Source organism: Oncorhynchus kisutch, linkage group LG4, assembly GCF_002021735.2.
Source record: "Oncorhynchus kisutch isolate 150728-3 linkage group LG4, Okis_V2, whole genome shotgun sequence".
NCBI classification, from domain to species: Eukaryota; Metazoa; Chordata; class Actinopteri; order Salmoniformes; family Salmonidae; genus Oncorhynchus; species Oncorhynchus kisutch.
This window is the reverse complement of record NC_034177.2, coordinates 64,825,123-64,841,064: the sequence shown is the minus strand read 5'-3', so window position 1 is coordinate 64,841,064 and position 15,942 is coordinate 64,825,123. Positions and strand designations below refer to the sequence as shown.

The 15,942-nt window shown below is 41.2% G+C and overlaps 1 protein-coding gene across 2 annotated transcripts in view; it reads left to right on the top strand.

Moving 5' to 3' along the window:
• Window positions 1–15,942, top strand: part of prkn (parkin RBR E3 ubiquitin protein ligase) — an 87,994-nt gene that overhangs the window by 32,115 nt on the left and 39,937 nt on the right. For both annotated transcript variants that reach the window (XM_020481579.2, XM_020481578.2), the window contains exon 7: window positions 2,090–2,226. In XM_020481579.2, coding sequence (XP_020337168.1) covers window positions 2,090–2,226 — 137 coding nt within the window. The remainder of the gene's footprint in view (window positions 1–2,089; window positions 2,227–15,942) is intronic.

Here is a 15,942-nt window from a genome sequence, read left to right as displayed (position 1 = left end):
GAAGACCACACTCACCCGCGTGGATGTTAGTGTGTCAGTGGTGAACGGTTTCACTCGCTCTCGCTCAGTATCCCTGGCCCCTCTGTCTTTGTAGCAGCCATGATATATCAGAGCTCCTCTGAGACCTTCTGTCTCGCACTGCTGCTTTTCCCCTGCCTCCCGCACTAAATGAATCCCCCCTGTGGCCTGTGATGGAACAAAACACTCACCAGCGCGGGAAACGCATGTTTACATTGCCAAAACGAGTGAAAAAGATCATGAACAAAAGTGAAGTAAACAATCAAAAATTAACAGTAAACATTACACTCACAAAAGTTTCAAAGGAATAAAGGCATGTCAAATGTCATTATGGCTATATAGTGTTGTAATGATGTACGAAAGGGAAAATAAGTTTAATATATACATACAGTTGAAGTCGGAGGTTTACATACACTTACGTTGCAGTCATTAAAACTCGTTTTTCAACCACTCCCAAAATGTATTGTTAACAAATTATAGTTTTGGCAAGTCGATTAGGACATCTACTTTGTGCATGCCACAAGTAATTTTTCCAACAATTGTTTACAGACAGATTATTTCACTTATAATTCCCTGTATCACAATTCCAGTGGGTCAGAAGTTTACATATACTAAGTTGACTGTGCCTTTAAACAGCTTGGAAAATTCCAGAAAATGATGTCATGGCTGTAGAAGCTTCTGAAAGGCTAATTGACATAATTTCAGTCAATTGGAGGTGTACCTGTGGATGTATTTCAAGGCCTACCTTCAAACTCAGTGCCTCTTTGCTTGACATCACGAGAAATCAAAAGAAATCAGCCAAGACCCCAGACATTTTTTTTAGACCTCCACAAGTCTGGTTCATCCTTAGGAGCAATTTCCAAACGCCTAAAGGTACCACGTTCATCTGTACAAACAATAGTACGCAAGTAAAAACACCATGGGACCACGCAGCCGTCATACCGCTCAGGAAGGATACTTGTTCTGTCTTCTAGAGAAGAACATACTTTGGTGCGAAAAGTGCAAATCAATCCCAGAACAACAGCAAAGGACCTTGTGAAGATGCTGGAGGAAACAGGTACAAAAGTATCTATATCCACAGTAAACATGTCCTATATCGACATAATCTGAAAGGCCACTCAGCAAGGAAGAGGCCACTGCTCAAAAACCGCCATAAAAAATCCAGACTATGGTTTGCAACTACACATGGGGACAAAGATCATACTTTTTTGAGAAATGTCCTCTGGTCTGATGAAACAAAATAGAACTGTTTGGCCATAATGACCATCGTTATGTTTGGAGGAAAAAGGGGGAGGCTTGCAAGCCGAAGAACATCACCCCAACCGTAAAGCACGGGGGTGGCAGCATCATGGTGTGGGGGTGCTTTGCTGCAGGAGGGACTGGTGCACTTTACAAGTGTATTGAAGTAACATCTCAAGACATCAGTTAAGTTAAAGCTTGGTCGCAAATGGTTCTTCCAAATAGACAATGACCCCAAGCATACTTCCAAAGTTGTGGCAAAATGGACAACAAAGTCAAGGTATTGGAGTGGTCATCACAAAGCCCTGACCTCAATCTCATAGAAAATGTGTGGGCAAAACTGAAAAGGCGTGTGCGAACAAGGAGGCCTACAAACCTGACTCAGTTACACCAGCTCTGTCAGGATGAATGGGCCAAAATGCACCTAATTTATTGTGGGAAGCTTGTGGAAGGCTACACGAAATGTTTGACCCAAGTTAAACATTTTTAAAGACAATGCTAGCAAATACTAATTGAGTGTATATAAACTTCTGACCCACTGGGAATGTGATGGAAGAAATAAAAGCTGAAATAAATAATTATCTCTACTATTAATCTGACATTTCACATTCTTAAAATGAAGTGGTGATCCTAACTGACCCAAGACAGGGCATTTTTACTAGGATTAAATGTCAAGAATTGTGAAAAACGGAGTTTAAATGTATTTGGCTAAGGTGCATGTAAACTTCCGACTTCAACTGTGTGTGAATTTATTTATATATATCTCTACGTCTGTTTCAAGTCAATGATTCTTCATTGGTATGAAATGTCTCTGTGTCTGTCCACTCTGTAGGAGTCCAGTGTTGGTGTCCCAGTGTCCAGACCGCCATGTCATTTGTCTAGACTGCTTCCACATGTACTGTGTGACTCGCCTCAACGAGCGACAATTCATCCACCACCCAGATGTCGGCTACTCACTTCCATGTGCAGGTAAACTTGTGTGAATGTAAGTCAGTTGCACTATTGAGTTCTGGCAAGAGACTGTATGAGTTGTGGTAAGATTGTGAGTTGTGGTCGGACTGTGGTGTGTGTGTGTGTGCGCGCGCGGGTGCTAGTTGTGGTAAGACTGTGTGAGGGGCCTGTCAGTGATGGATTGTGGCTGCTCCCCGAGGGGGAGATGGAATCAGAGTTCTGTTGTCACAGGCACACACACACTGCCCCAGGAGGACACAGGCCACTGTGTAATGGGGCTCTGGGGAAGGCCACTGACCCTCCACCACTGATAGAGGGAGCTATCTCGTTCTCTCTCTCTCTGTTTGTCTTTGTTCTTTGTATTCTATATTGTTTATTGATTCACCATAGTGAAGTCGTAGGCTCGGGTTTTCTGGGTCTCTGTTTTTCGTTGATTAGGTTTCTCAATTTCTTTTGTTTTTTTGCAATCTTCATCAAAGCATTTGTCATTGTTGTTAATTTTCTTAGGTTGTCAGCTTGACATTTTTAGATTTGTTAGGGAAGCTGAGAGGTCAAATATTCTGTTTAGGTTTTCTACTGCCAAGTTTACACCTTCACTATTACAGTGAAACCTTTTGTCCAGGAAATTGTCCAGAAGGGATTAAATGTGTTGTTGCCTAATTGCTTTTTGGTAGGTTTCCACACTATTTTCCTTCCATCCATAGCATTTCTTAATATTATTGTTCCTTTGGCTTTGATGCCTCGTGATTGAGCATTGCTCTGTTCAAGTAGAGTGTGATTTTGCTGTGATCTGATAGGGGTCTCAGTGGACTGACTGTGAACGCTCTAAGAGACTGGGTTGAGGTCAGTAGTCTACAGTACTACTGCCAAGAGATGAGCTATAGGTGTACCTACCATAGGAGTCCCCTCGAAGCCTACCATTGACTATGTACTGTACATACCCAGCGTATGACAGAGCTGTAAGAGTTGTGAGCTGTTTTTATTGATTATGTTGTAGTAGTTATGTCTAGGGGGCATATGAGTTTAAGGAATGCTGTCACCTCCAGGTAGGTGTTTTGTCCCCCTGTGTGCTGAGGGTGTCGGGGTCTTGTCCAGTTCTGGCATTTAGGTCACCACAGACTAGTACATGTCCCTGAGCCTGGAAATTGTTGATCTCCCCTTTTAGGATGGAAAAGCTGTCATCGTTAAAGTATGGGGATTCTATTGGGCCGATATACAGTTGAAGTCGGAAGTTTACGTACACCTTAGCCAAATACATTTAAACTCAGTTTTTCACAATTCCTGACATTTAACCCTAGTAAAAACTCCCTGTCTTAGGTCAGTTAAGATCACCACTTTTTTTTTTAAGAATGTGAAATGTTAGCATAATAGTAGAGTGATTTATTTAAGCTTTTATTTATTTCATCACATTCCCAGTGGGTCAGAAGTTTACATACAGTCAATTGGTATTTGGAAGCATTGCCTTTAAATTGTTTAACTTGGGTCAAACCTTTTGGGTAGCCTCCCACAAGCTTCCCACAATAAGTTGGGTGAATTTTGGCCCATTCCTCCTGACAGAGCTGGTGTATCCGTGGCAGGTTTGTAAGGCCTCCTTGCTCGCACACACTTTTTCAGTTCTGCCCACAAATATGTTCTGTAGGATTGAGGTCAGGGCTTTGTGATGGTCACTCCAATACCTTGACTTTGTTGTCCTTAAGCCATTTTGCCACAACTTTGGAAGTATGCTTGGGGTCATTGTCCATTTGGAAGACCCATTTGCGACCAAGCTTTAACTTCCTGACTGATGTCTTGAGATGTTGCTTCAATATATTCACATAATTGTCCTCCCTCATGACACCATCTATTTTGTAAAGTGCACCAGTCCCTCCTGCAGCAAAGCACCCCCACAACATGATACTGCCACCCCCGTGCTTCACGGTTGGGATGATGTTCTTCGGCTTGCAAGCTTTCCCCCTTTTCCTCCAAACATAATGATGGTCATTATGGCCAAACAGTTCAATTTTTGTATCAGCAGACCAGAGGAAAGTTTTTCTCCAAAAAGTATGATTTTTGTCCCCATGTGCAGTTGCACATGGTTTTGGAGCAGTGGCTTCTTCCTTTCAGGTTATGTTGATATAGGACTCGTTTTACTGTGGATATAGATACTTTTGTACCTGTCTCCTCCAGCACCTTTACTGTTGCTCTGGGATTGATTTGCACTTTTCGCACCAAAGTACGTTCATCTCTAGGAGATTCCTTCCTTCCTGAGCCTTCCTGAGCGGTATGACGGCTGCGTGGTCCCATGGTGTTTATACTTGTGTACTATTGTTTGTACAGATGAACGTGGTACCTTCAGGCATTTGGAAATTGCTCCCAAGGATGAACCAGACTTGTGGGAGGTCAACATTTTTTTTCTGGGGTCTTGGCTCATTTCTTTTGATTTTCCCATGATGCCAAGCAAAGAGGCACGGAGTTTGAAGGTAGGCCTTGAAGTACACTTCTAATTGACTCAAATGATGTCAATTAGCCTATCAGAAGCTTCTACAGCCATGACATCATTTTCTGTAATGCTCCAAGCTGTTTAAAGGCACAGTCAACTTAGTGTATGTAAACTTCTGACCCACTGGAATTGTGATACAGTGAAATAATCTGTCTGTAAACAATTGTTGCAATGCGCAAAGTAGATGTCCTAACCGACTTGCCAAAACCATAGTTTGTTAACAATACTTTTGTGGAGTAAATGACTCCAACCTAAGTGTATGTAAACTTCTGACTTCAACTGTAGTTAGCACACATGAGGACATTTTTCTCTGTTGAGTTAATTTGACTACTTTGATAGTGGGTTAGGTCTGATCTTTACCAAATGATCTCTCTCTCTCGTTTCTCTTTACTATTGCCCCTCACGTCTAACTGTTTCTCTCCCTATCTTTGCCTGTTCTCTTTCTTCTCTGGCCTCACTTATTCCTCTCTCTTACTCACACAAGAGAGGAACACTTATGTTGGAGTTTTTTCACTTTGATATCCACACCCTTTCTTCTCAATGCCAGATGCAGCTTTGTAAAGTGGATGTGTCTCTCTCTCTATGTTTAGCAGGTGTTTGAGAGAGGGTATGTTTTAGCCTTGGCTATGGAATTGTGTGTGTGTGTGTGTGTGTGTGTGTGTGTGTGTGTGTGCAACAAACACACCCTGTGGCCCGTTTGCCAAGTGCCGTTCCTAGTCTGTTTGTTCAGGCGATCATCACTGTTTGAGCGTCTGCAGACAGGAGATTTGGCAGAAAGGTCAGACTTCACCCACAAATGCCATTTCCATTTTTAAATAACTTTTAACAGCCCAGCCAAAGCACACTTGTCCAAAAGGCATGGATGAAAGGAGAGAAGTTGCAAGCCGGTGACCGCTGAGTTTGATAAAGAGTTAGTGCTAGGAAGGCTGGCGGCAGCTTTTCACTGAGAAAAATAAGCCAGAGCCAAAAAAAGACCTAACCTTCTTTTGAGATGAGGTTTTAGCACACAACTATATTACAGTGTTCAAAGACATAAAACCCTGCAGAATATCCCCGTTTTAACATTCACTCAGAGCATTTGCTCTTTAAAGGTAACTTTAGCTATCTGCATAATATCTCTATACCCTCTCTCCTTCTCTTTATATATCTCTGGCTCCTACATTTCTCTTCTGTCACCCTCCTCTCTCAACCATTTTTGAGTAGTCGGGAGATCTAACTTCTTTGAGTGACATGTAGTGTGAGACAGTTTTTCTGTTCATAATTTTCTCTATTTTCTCTCTTTCATGATTATTACCTACGGTAGTATTTCCGACAGCAACAGTGAAACCTTAGAGCCTGTCTCTCTCATAACCTCTGACCCCCTTAGAGAGGGAGCCTAAGACTCAATCTTGTCCTCCCTCCAAGGGGTTTCAGTCGGGGTCACCCTGTCAAGCAAACACTATCGCACACACAGGAACTGTAGAGTCGCCAGTACAAACAAACCTTCATACATGCACTATGTTGCACAGTGAAATATTGGGGGATACATTGGGGGTTGTCACAAGGTGCCAAGATTAATTTCCTGCCCTGTCTCTTTGGGGTCTCCGGGCGTGGATGGTGACCCGGGTTGCATGTTAAACATGCTAAGCCAGCCTGCCGGCTGGGGGAGAGGGAAGATAAGGTGGAATTGCAGTTGCACCTGTTGGACTCGGCGCTTGACACTTTATCAGCAAGTGAGAAATGTCCATAAATACCAGCCAGTGCCTGCAGCCTCTGCTGTGCAACACAAGGCACCGTCTCTGTAATAGCACAGATACCGAGATCTCATAAAAAAAACTATCTACCTGATAGGACAGGGAACTACTGGTGGCATATTCTTCTGTATGGTCCCATATCTGTCTATTTTCATGGACATATGCATTTGCTTTAGCAATATAATCATGTAAAAAACACTATCTGCTCTTGATTAGTATTCATTTTGGGCCCTGTATCTGCATTAGATTTATATTCCTGCGAGGATTTGTATATGCTTCACATAAGTATTTGTGCAGGAAACGTGCATCGGCTGTAGATTGATACTCCCGTGAAGACCTTTATCTACTATGGATTAATATTCCTGTGAGGAACCAAGATCTCCTGTTGATCTTTAATATTCCTGCAACCACACACGTATTAATAATAACCCATCAAAAACGATGTCCGTACACAGAGACCGTGGGCCAAAGAAAGAGGACCAGGAAACAGTTTGAGCAACTACTGGGACATTATAAACAACAAACACAGATTAGGTAAGAGGGTGATTCCATACTATCAGGAGCAGAATGTCGTTTTGGTGTCTCAGAATGCTCTGGCAATTCTCACATAGAAACTGAATTGGGAGGAAGGATGATTTTAAATGCTTTTTTACATTTATCACAAACCATTTTTGAGAAAATCATGATGAAAGTGGCCATTGTAGTCCCATTTTAGACATACATGTCTCCTGTGAGACATAATGATCTGTTAATCGTACGTGATACAGACAACATCTTGGTGTCAACACTACCTATATTGTTCTCTAATATATGGAGTATGTCTAGATTCTAAAATACAGATTTTCACCTACATTTGTTTAACATTAATATGAATATGTCAAAATGATCCTTTTTGATTCAACTTATTATTTGATTTGTAACAATATACTCTTCAAACGCACTAGATTTCCAGAGTTCTCTCTCTGGTACTTTTAATGATGTGACCCATTTTAGACATAGAAATGTACATTTATAGGTCGTTAACCAATCACAGCCCTCCTTTAGGATTGCACATTCAGAAAATCACCAGCAGAGGGAGGTCCCTTTTTAAATCCATTTACCATTCACTGTGTTGGTGGTGCTCATAAAATGGATCAAAACTTCATAATTAGCAGAGACCCCACTGGAAATTTGATGTACTTGTAGAGCAGGGGACTCAACTACAATTTGACAAGGTCTGGTCACACATTTTCTAGATGGCAAAGGTCCGGCTGGATATTGCCATTTATTGGCGTAGTAACAAACCCCCGCCTCACGATCCAAATATGTTCAAACTGTTCCCACCCCTCTTGTTGGCATAGAGAACATTTTGCCATTTTAAAGCTAATTTCCTGCAATTATCTACATTTTGCCATGGGGTGGAGATACAATTGAGCAGTTTTAAAGATAATTTCCTGCAATTCTACACATTTTGCCATGTCTTATGTGTGTTCGGATACCTGAGTGACTCAACAATATCAATGGGGGCCCCCTGGAGGTCGAGGCCACTAGGCATGTAATCTGGACATGATGGCTACAATCTTAAAATAGCTGGTTAGCCTAACTTACTCATCTAGCTAACATTGCCAGTAGGTTATCAACAGGACATTTCTGACAGGTTAAAAATAAGGTCTGTCAGTGAATGACATAACAAGAGGATGCACTACCAAATTTAGAAGTTGAGTCTTGTATATTCTACTATTAAACCTCTCGACATCAGTAAGTTAAAAGCCTGAATGAGTTCTGGACCCCGGTCTGCCAGTTTTTAAACATTTTTGCACCGTATTTTTTCACCTTTTATTTAACTAGGCAAGTCAGTTAAGAACAAATTCTTATTTTCAATGACGGCCTTGGAACAGTGGGTTAACTGCCTGTTCAGGGGCGGAACGACAGATTTGTACCTGGTCAGCTCGTGGATTTGAACTTGCAACCTTCCGGTTACTAGTCCAACGCTACCCTGCCGCCCCAAAAAAGTTGAGAATACCTGTTGTAGAGTATATTGTTCTAAACAATATGTCTTAGAATGAACTCAATCAAAAAGGGTAGTTTTGAGATACTCATATTTTTTATGTTGAATAAATTAATGGGAATGTGTATTTCAGAATCTAGACCTACTCCTTATGTTAGAGCACACTATAAGTCAGGGATCATCTACATTCAGCCGCGGGCCAAGGCAGCAGCTACTATTTATGTGGTCCAGCAAAATTAAGGCAGTTCTATACAATTAAAAACATTGCATTCGATTTCACATTAAGCGTGTGCCCTCAGGCTACTACTCTTCTACCACATATCTACAACACAAAATCCATGTGTACGTTTGTGTATAGTGCGTATGTTATGTGTCTCTCTTCAGTCCCCACTGTTCCATAAGGTGTATTTTGATCTGGTTTTTACATATGATTTTACTGCTTAATGTGGAATAGAGTTCCATGTAGTCATGCCTCTATGCAGTACTGTGCACCACCCATAGTCTGTTCTGGACTTGGGACTGTGAAGAGACCTCTGGTGGCATGTCTTGTGGGGTATGCATGGGTGTCTGAGCTGTGTGCTAGTAGTACTGATAGCTCGGCGCATTCAAAATGCCAGTACTGCTCACAAATACAAGTAGTGATGAAGTCAATCTCTCCTCTACTTTGTGCTAGGAGAGATTGACGTGTGTGTGTGTGTGTGTGTGTGTGTGTGTGTGTGTGTGTGTGTGTGTGTGTGTGTGTGTGTGTATATATATATATATATATATATATATATATATTTATTATTATTATTATTGTTGTTAGCTCTCTGTGTAGATTTAAGATCCAACTGTGCTGCCCTATTCTGGGTCATTTTTCCTAAGTCCTTCTTTGTGGAACCTGACCACACGAATGGACAGTAGTCCAGATGTGACAAAACTAGGGCCGGCAGGACCTGACTTGTTGATAGCGCTGTTAAGAAGAGCGAGCAGTTATTTGTTATGGACAGACCTGTTCCCATCTTAGCTACTGTTGCATCAATTTGTTTTGATAATGACAGTTTACAATCCAGGGTTACTCCGAACAGTTTAGTCTCCTCAACTTGCTAAATGTTCACATTATTCATCACAAGATTTAGTTGAGGTTTAGGGTTTAGTGAATGATTTACCCCAAATACAATGCTTTTAGTTTTTGAAATATTTAGGACCAACTTATTTCTTGCCACCTATTCTGAAACTGACTATTCTGAAACTGACTGGCTCTTTAAGTGTTGCAGTGATTTCACTTGCTGTGGTAGTTGATGTGTATAGTGTTGAGTCATCAACATACATAGACACACAGGCTTTACTCAGAGGCAGTGGCAGGTGATTAGTAAAGATTGAAAAGTAAGGGGCCTAGACAGCTTCCATGGGGAATGCCTGACTCTACCTGGATTATGTTAGAGAGGCTTCCATTAAAGAACACCCTCTGTGTTCTGTTACAGGTAACTCTCGAGCCACGGTATAGAAGGGGATGTAAAGCCATAACACATACGTTTTTCCAGAAGCAGATTATGAAGGATAATGTCAAAAGCTGCACTGAAGTCTAACAAACCATTTCCCACAATCTTTTTATTATCAATGTTCTCTCAGCCAATCATCAGTAATTTGTGTAAGTGCCGTACATGTTGAATGCCCTTCCCTAAAAGCGTGTTGAAAATCTGATGTTAATTTGTTTACTGTGAAATTGCATTGTATCTGGTCAAACACTATTTGTTTTCAAAAGTTTACTAAGGGTTAGTATAAGGCTGATTGGTTGGCTGTTTTGAGCCAGTAAAGGGTGCTTTGCTATTCTTGGGTAGCATAAGATCTTATGTTTCCCTCTAGGCCTGAGGGCATACACTTTCCTGTAGGCTTAGATTTCCTGTAGGCAAATAGGAGTGGCAATATCTTCCGCTATCATCCTCTGTCATTTCCCATCCAAGTTGTAAGACCCATGTGGCTTGTTATTGTTGATAGACAACAATAATTGTTTCACCTATTCCACACTCACTTTACAGAATTCTAAATTATAATGAATGTCTTTCATAATTTGGTCAGTTATGCATGGATGTGTAGGTTCAAAATGTGTTGTTGGCATGTCATGCCTAAATTTGCTAGTCTTGCCATTGAAAAAAATCATTAAAGTACTTGGCAATATCAGTGGGTTTTGTGATGAATGAGCAATCAAATTCGATGAATGATGGAGCCGAGTTCGTCTTTATGACCAGAATTTCATTCAAGGTGCCCCATAGATTTTTACTATTGTTCTTTATATCATCTATCTTTGTTTCATAGTAGATTCTTCCTCTTTTTATTCAATTTAGTCACATGATTTCTCAATTTACAGTACGTTTGCCAATCGGCTATGCAGCCAGACCTATTTTCCATTCCTTTTGCCTCATCCCTATAAATCATAAAATTTTTCAATTCCTTGTCAATCCACAGGGATTTAACATTCTTTACAGTAATTTTATTTTTAATGGGTGCATGCTTATTCGTATGTGGAATAAGCAATTTTATAAATGTCAAGTGCAGTGTCTGGTTGCCCCTCCATTTAATTGTTTTATTTACCTTTTATTTAAAAGTCCATTAAGAATAATAATTATTTTTTACAATGACAAGCCTACCGAGAGGCAAAAGGCACACCACAGACTACAATGTAATGATCACTACATCTGATGGATGTATATTATAATATTTGACTATAACATCATTTCAAACCTTGCTTACATTTTGTATACAAACAAATTCCACAAATTAAAATCACTTGGAGCTGATTTGCTGATTTCTTATGTGCAACAATAGAAAAACAAACACATAAATACATTTTTGTTTTTTTATTACATTTTGGCTCAGAAAACAGAGAGCGGGCCGCCAGTTGGGGAATGTTGCTATAAGGATTAGAATGACACCAAGATGTTTCTGTGTCATGTACAGACCACAAGGCCTTACAAATCAAATCAAATTTTATTTGTCACATACACATGGTTAGCAGATGTTAATGCGAGTGTAGCGAAATGCTTGTGCTTCTAGTTCCGACAATGCAGTAATAACCAACAAGTAATCTAACTAACAATTCCAAAACTACTGTCTTATACACACAAGTGTAAGGGGATAAAGAATATGTACATAAAGATATATGAATGAGTGATGGTACAGAGCGGCATAGGCAAGATACAGTAGATGGTATCGAGTACAGTATATATATATGAGATGAGTATGTAAACAAAGTGGCATAGTTAAAGTGGCTAGTGATACATGTATTACATAAAGATGCAGTAGATACAGAGTACAGTATATACGTATACATATGAGATGAATAATGTAGGGTATGTAAACATTATATTAGGTAGCATTGTTTAAAGTGGCTAGTGATATATTTTACATCATTTCCCATCAATTCCCATTATTAAAGTGGCTGGAGTTGAGTCAGTGTGTTGGCAGCAGCCACTCAATGTTAGTGGTGGCTGTTTAACAGTCTGATGGCCTTGAGATAGAAGCTGTTTTTCAGTCTCTCGCTCCCAGCTTTGATGCCCCTGTACTGACCTCGCCTTCTGGATGATAGCGGGGTGAACAGGCAGTGGCTCGGGTGGTTGTTGTCCTTGATGATCTTTATGGCCTTCCTGTAACATCGGATGGTGTAGGTGTCCTGGAGGGCAGGTAGTTTGCCCCCGGTGATGCGTTGTGCAGACCTCACTACCCTCTGGAGAGCCTTACGGTTGTGGGCGGAGCAGTTGGCGTACCAGGCGGTGATACAGCCTGCCAGGATGCTCTCGATTGTGCATCTGTAGAAGTTTGTGAGTGCTTTTGGTGACAAGCCGAATTTCTTCAGCCTCTTGAGGTTGAAGAGGCACTGCTGCGCCTTCTTCACAATGCTGTCCGTGTGGGTGGACCAATTCAGTTTGTCTGTGATGTGTATGCCGAGGAACTTAAAACTTGCTACCCTCTCCACTAATGTTCCATCGATGTGGATAGGCACAGGAGGCATGTATAGGTCTAAAAGGGCCTAAAATGATTTTTCTTAAATGGTTTGTGATACAAATGTAAAAAGCATGTCAAACAGCTTTCCTCCCAATTAAATATATATGTGAGACTTGCCAAAAACATTTTTCCCTCCCGCTGTTAAGCAGTATGTAATGAGTTAATAGGGAGTGCTGATGAAATGTGTAGGTGATCTGGCAGAGTTACCAGGCATATATGAGACTCTGCTTTGTGAGAGGAGTATGTGGGTGGTGTGTGTGGCACAGGTTCAGACTCTTCAGTGAGATCCACACACTCTCCTTCCTGAAGACACAGTCTGTGACAAACCAGAGGCAGAGAGAGGAAGGCTTTATGTGTGTTTACAGAGTCCTTATACACCCTCCAGTGTGTTTTGTTTCCCCTCTCAGGAGATGCATGAGAAGTGAGGAGATCACAAATACAACACACATAACCATGCTAGTCCCCAGGGATGAGAGAGAGGAAGAAAAACAAACTGACAGAGAAGGATACAAAACCCTCTGTGAATTGCCCAATAATATCTGTAGTCAAAAGTATGGGCTATTTGCCATTAGGTTGTTGGTTCTACTCCCAGAGCTGAGTCTTGGGCAGAAAGTTGCAAACTTTTCACAAAAAGTGAATTGAAGTGTGTTTGTGTGTAGGGTTGGATAGGTTACTTTCTGAAAGGAATCCATTACAGTTACTAGTTACAAGTCCACAATTGTAATCAGTAATGTAACTTTTGATGACCCAAACTCAGTAACGTAATCTGATTACTTTGTTATTTTTTGTATTATTTTCAGCTTAAGAGGCATTGGAAAAAGACAAAAAGGATCCATCAAATGCATTTGGTGGGTCATCATAGTGGTATCTCACTTGTGATCAGACACACTCAGGTGGAAAAAACTTAAACTTGTACCTATTTTCAATGCTGAATTGAATGCCCTGAACTTGAGTCACTGTTACTAGCCGGCTACCACCCGGTACTTAACCTTGTACCTTAGAGACTGCTGTCCTATGTACATAGTGAATGAACACTGGTCACATTAATAATGTTTATATACTGTTTTACAAACTTCATTTGTATATAACATATTCTAGTCAAGGCTCTTCCTATACACTCACCGGACAGTTTATTAGGTACCCCGTTCACACACATGGATCGTTCCTACAGACTGTGTGTCACGTGGCTTGCTATATAAAGCAGGCATTGAGGCATTCTGTTACTGTTCGATTGAACGTTAGAATGGGCAAAACGAGTGACCTAAGCGACTGAGTGTGGTATGATCATCGGTGCTAGGCGTGCCGAATCCAGCATCTTAGAAACGGCCAACCTCCTGGGCTTTTCACACATGACGGTGTATATAGGGTTTACCGAGAATGATGTGACAAACAAACAACATCCAGTCAGCGGCAGTCCTGTGGGCGAAAACAGCTCGTTGATGAGAGAGGTCGAAGAAAATGGCAAGAATCGTGCAGGCTAACAGGTTGGCCAGAAACAGTTAAATAACAGGGAAGTATAACAGTGGTGTGCAGAATGGCATATCGGATCGCACAACTCGTCGATGCTTGTCACGGATGGGCTATTTCAGCAGACGACCACACCAGGTTTCACTCTTTTCATCTAAAAACAACAAGAAGCAGCTCCAGTGGATATGCGATCACCAACACTGGACAGCTGAGGAGTGGAGAAACATTGCCTGCTCCGACGAATGCTGTTGAGTCATGCTGATGGCAGAGTCAGGATTTTGCGTAAGCTGTATGAGTCCATGGACTGGACCCATCCTGCTGGTGTCAATGGTACCGGCTGGTGGCGGTGGTGTACTGCTTTATGGAATGTTTTCCTGGCACACATTAGGTTCCTTGATACCAATTGAGCAACAAACGTTTCTGAACACCTTGTAGAAGCCACGCCCTGAAGAATTCAGACTGTTCTGGAGGCAAATGAATGGGGGGGGGGGGGGGGTCAGGTCTGTCCCGGTAGTAGATTGGTGTACCTAATTAACTTTCTGGTGAGTGTATAACTACTGCTGTACACACCTTTTCTATTCATATACTGTCCATAATGTCTATACACAACATCATATATACACACAGTGAGGGAAAAAAACTATTTGATCCCCTGCTGATTTTGTACATTTGCCCACTGACAAAGACACGATCAGTCTATAATTTTAATGGTAGGTTTATTTGAACAGTGAAGGACAGAATAACAACAAAAAAATCAAGAAAAACGCATGTCAAAAATGTTTTGATTTGCATTTTAATGAGGGGAAATAAGTATTTGACCCCCTCTCAATCAGAAAGATTTCTGGCTCCCAGGTGTCTTTTATACAAGTAACGAGCTGAGATTAGGAGCACACTCTTAAAGGGAGTGCTCCTAATCTCAGTTTGTTACCTGTATAAAAGACACCTGTCCACAGACGCAATCAATCAATCAGATTCCAAACTCTCCATCATGGCCAAGACCAAAGAGCTCTCCAAGGATGTCAGGGACAAGATTATAGACCTACACAAGGCTGGAATGGGCTACAAGACCATCGCCAAGCAGCTTGGTGAGAAGGTGACAACAGTTGATGCGATTATTCGCAAATGGAAGAAACACAAAAGAACTGTCAATCCCCTCGGCCTGGGGCTCCATGCTAGATCTCACCTCGTGGAGTTGCAATGATCATGAGAACAGTGAGGGATCAGACCAGAACTACACGGGAGGATCTTATCAATGATCTTAAGGCAGCTGAGACCATAGTCACCAAGAAAACAATTGGAACCTCCTTCCCTCAGCCAGGACATTGAAAATGGGTCGTGGATGGGTATTCCAGCATGACAATGACCCAAAACACATGGCCAAGGCAACAAAGGAGTGGCTCAAGAAGAAGCACATTAAGGTCCTGGAGTGGCCTAGCCAGTCTCCAGACCTTAATCCCATAGAAAATCTGTGGAGGGAGCTGAAGGTTCGAGTTGCCAAACATCAGCCTCGAAACCTTAATGACTTGGAGAAGATCCCTCCTGAGATGTGTGCAAACCTGGTTGCCAACTACAAGAGACCTCAGTGATTGCCAACGAGGGTTTTGCCACCAAGTACTAAGTCATGTTCTGCAGAGGGGTCAAATACTTATTTCCCTCATTAAAATGCAAATGAATTTATAACATTTTTGACAATCTTTTTTTCTGGATTCTTTTGTTATTCTGTCTCTCACTGTTCAAATAAACCTACCATTAAATTATAGACTGATCATTTCTTTGTCAGTGGGAAAATGTACAAAATCAGCAGGGGATCAAATACTTTATCCCCTCACTGTGTGTGTATATATATAATATTCCAGGCTCCTCACGTTGCTCGTTCTGATATTTCTATAGTTCTTAATTCCTTAAATAACATTCTTGGGGATTTGTGTGTATTGTTTTGCATTATTATTATTTATTACACTGCACATTTTGATTTAATGTCATTGAGAAAACCGAAAGGTGTCAGAGTTTTTCCACAAACATCCTTTCTGAATTTGAATTATTCCAAGAAGTAACAATCTAGCATTTCTAAAGTCTCTGTAATCTGA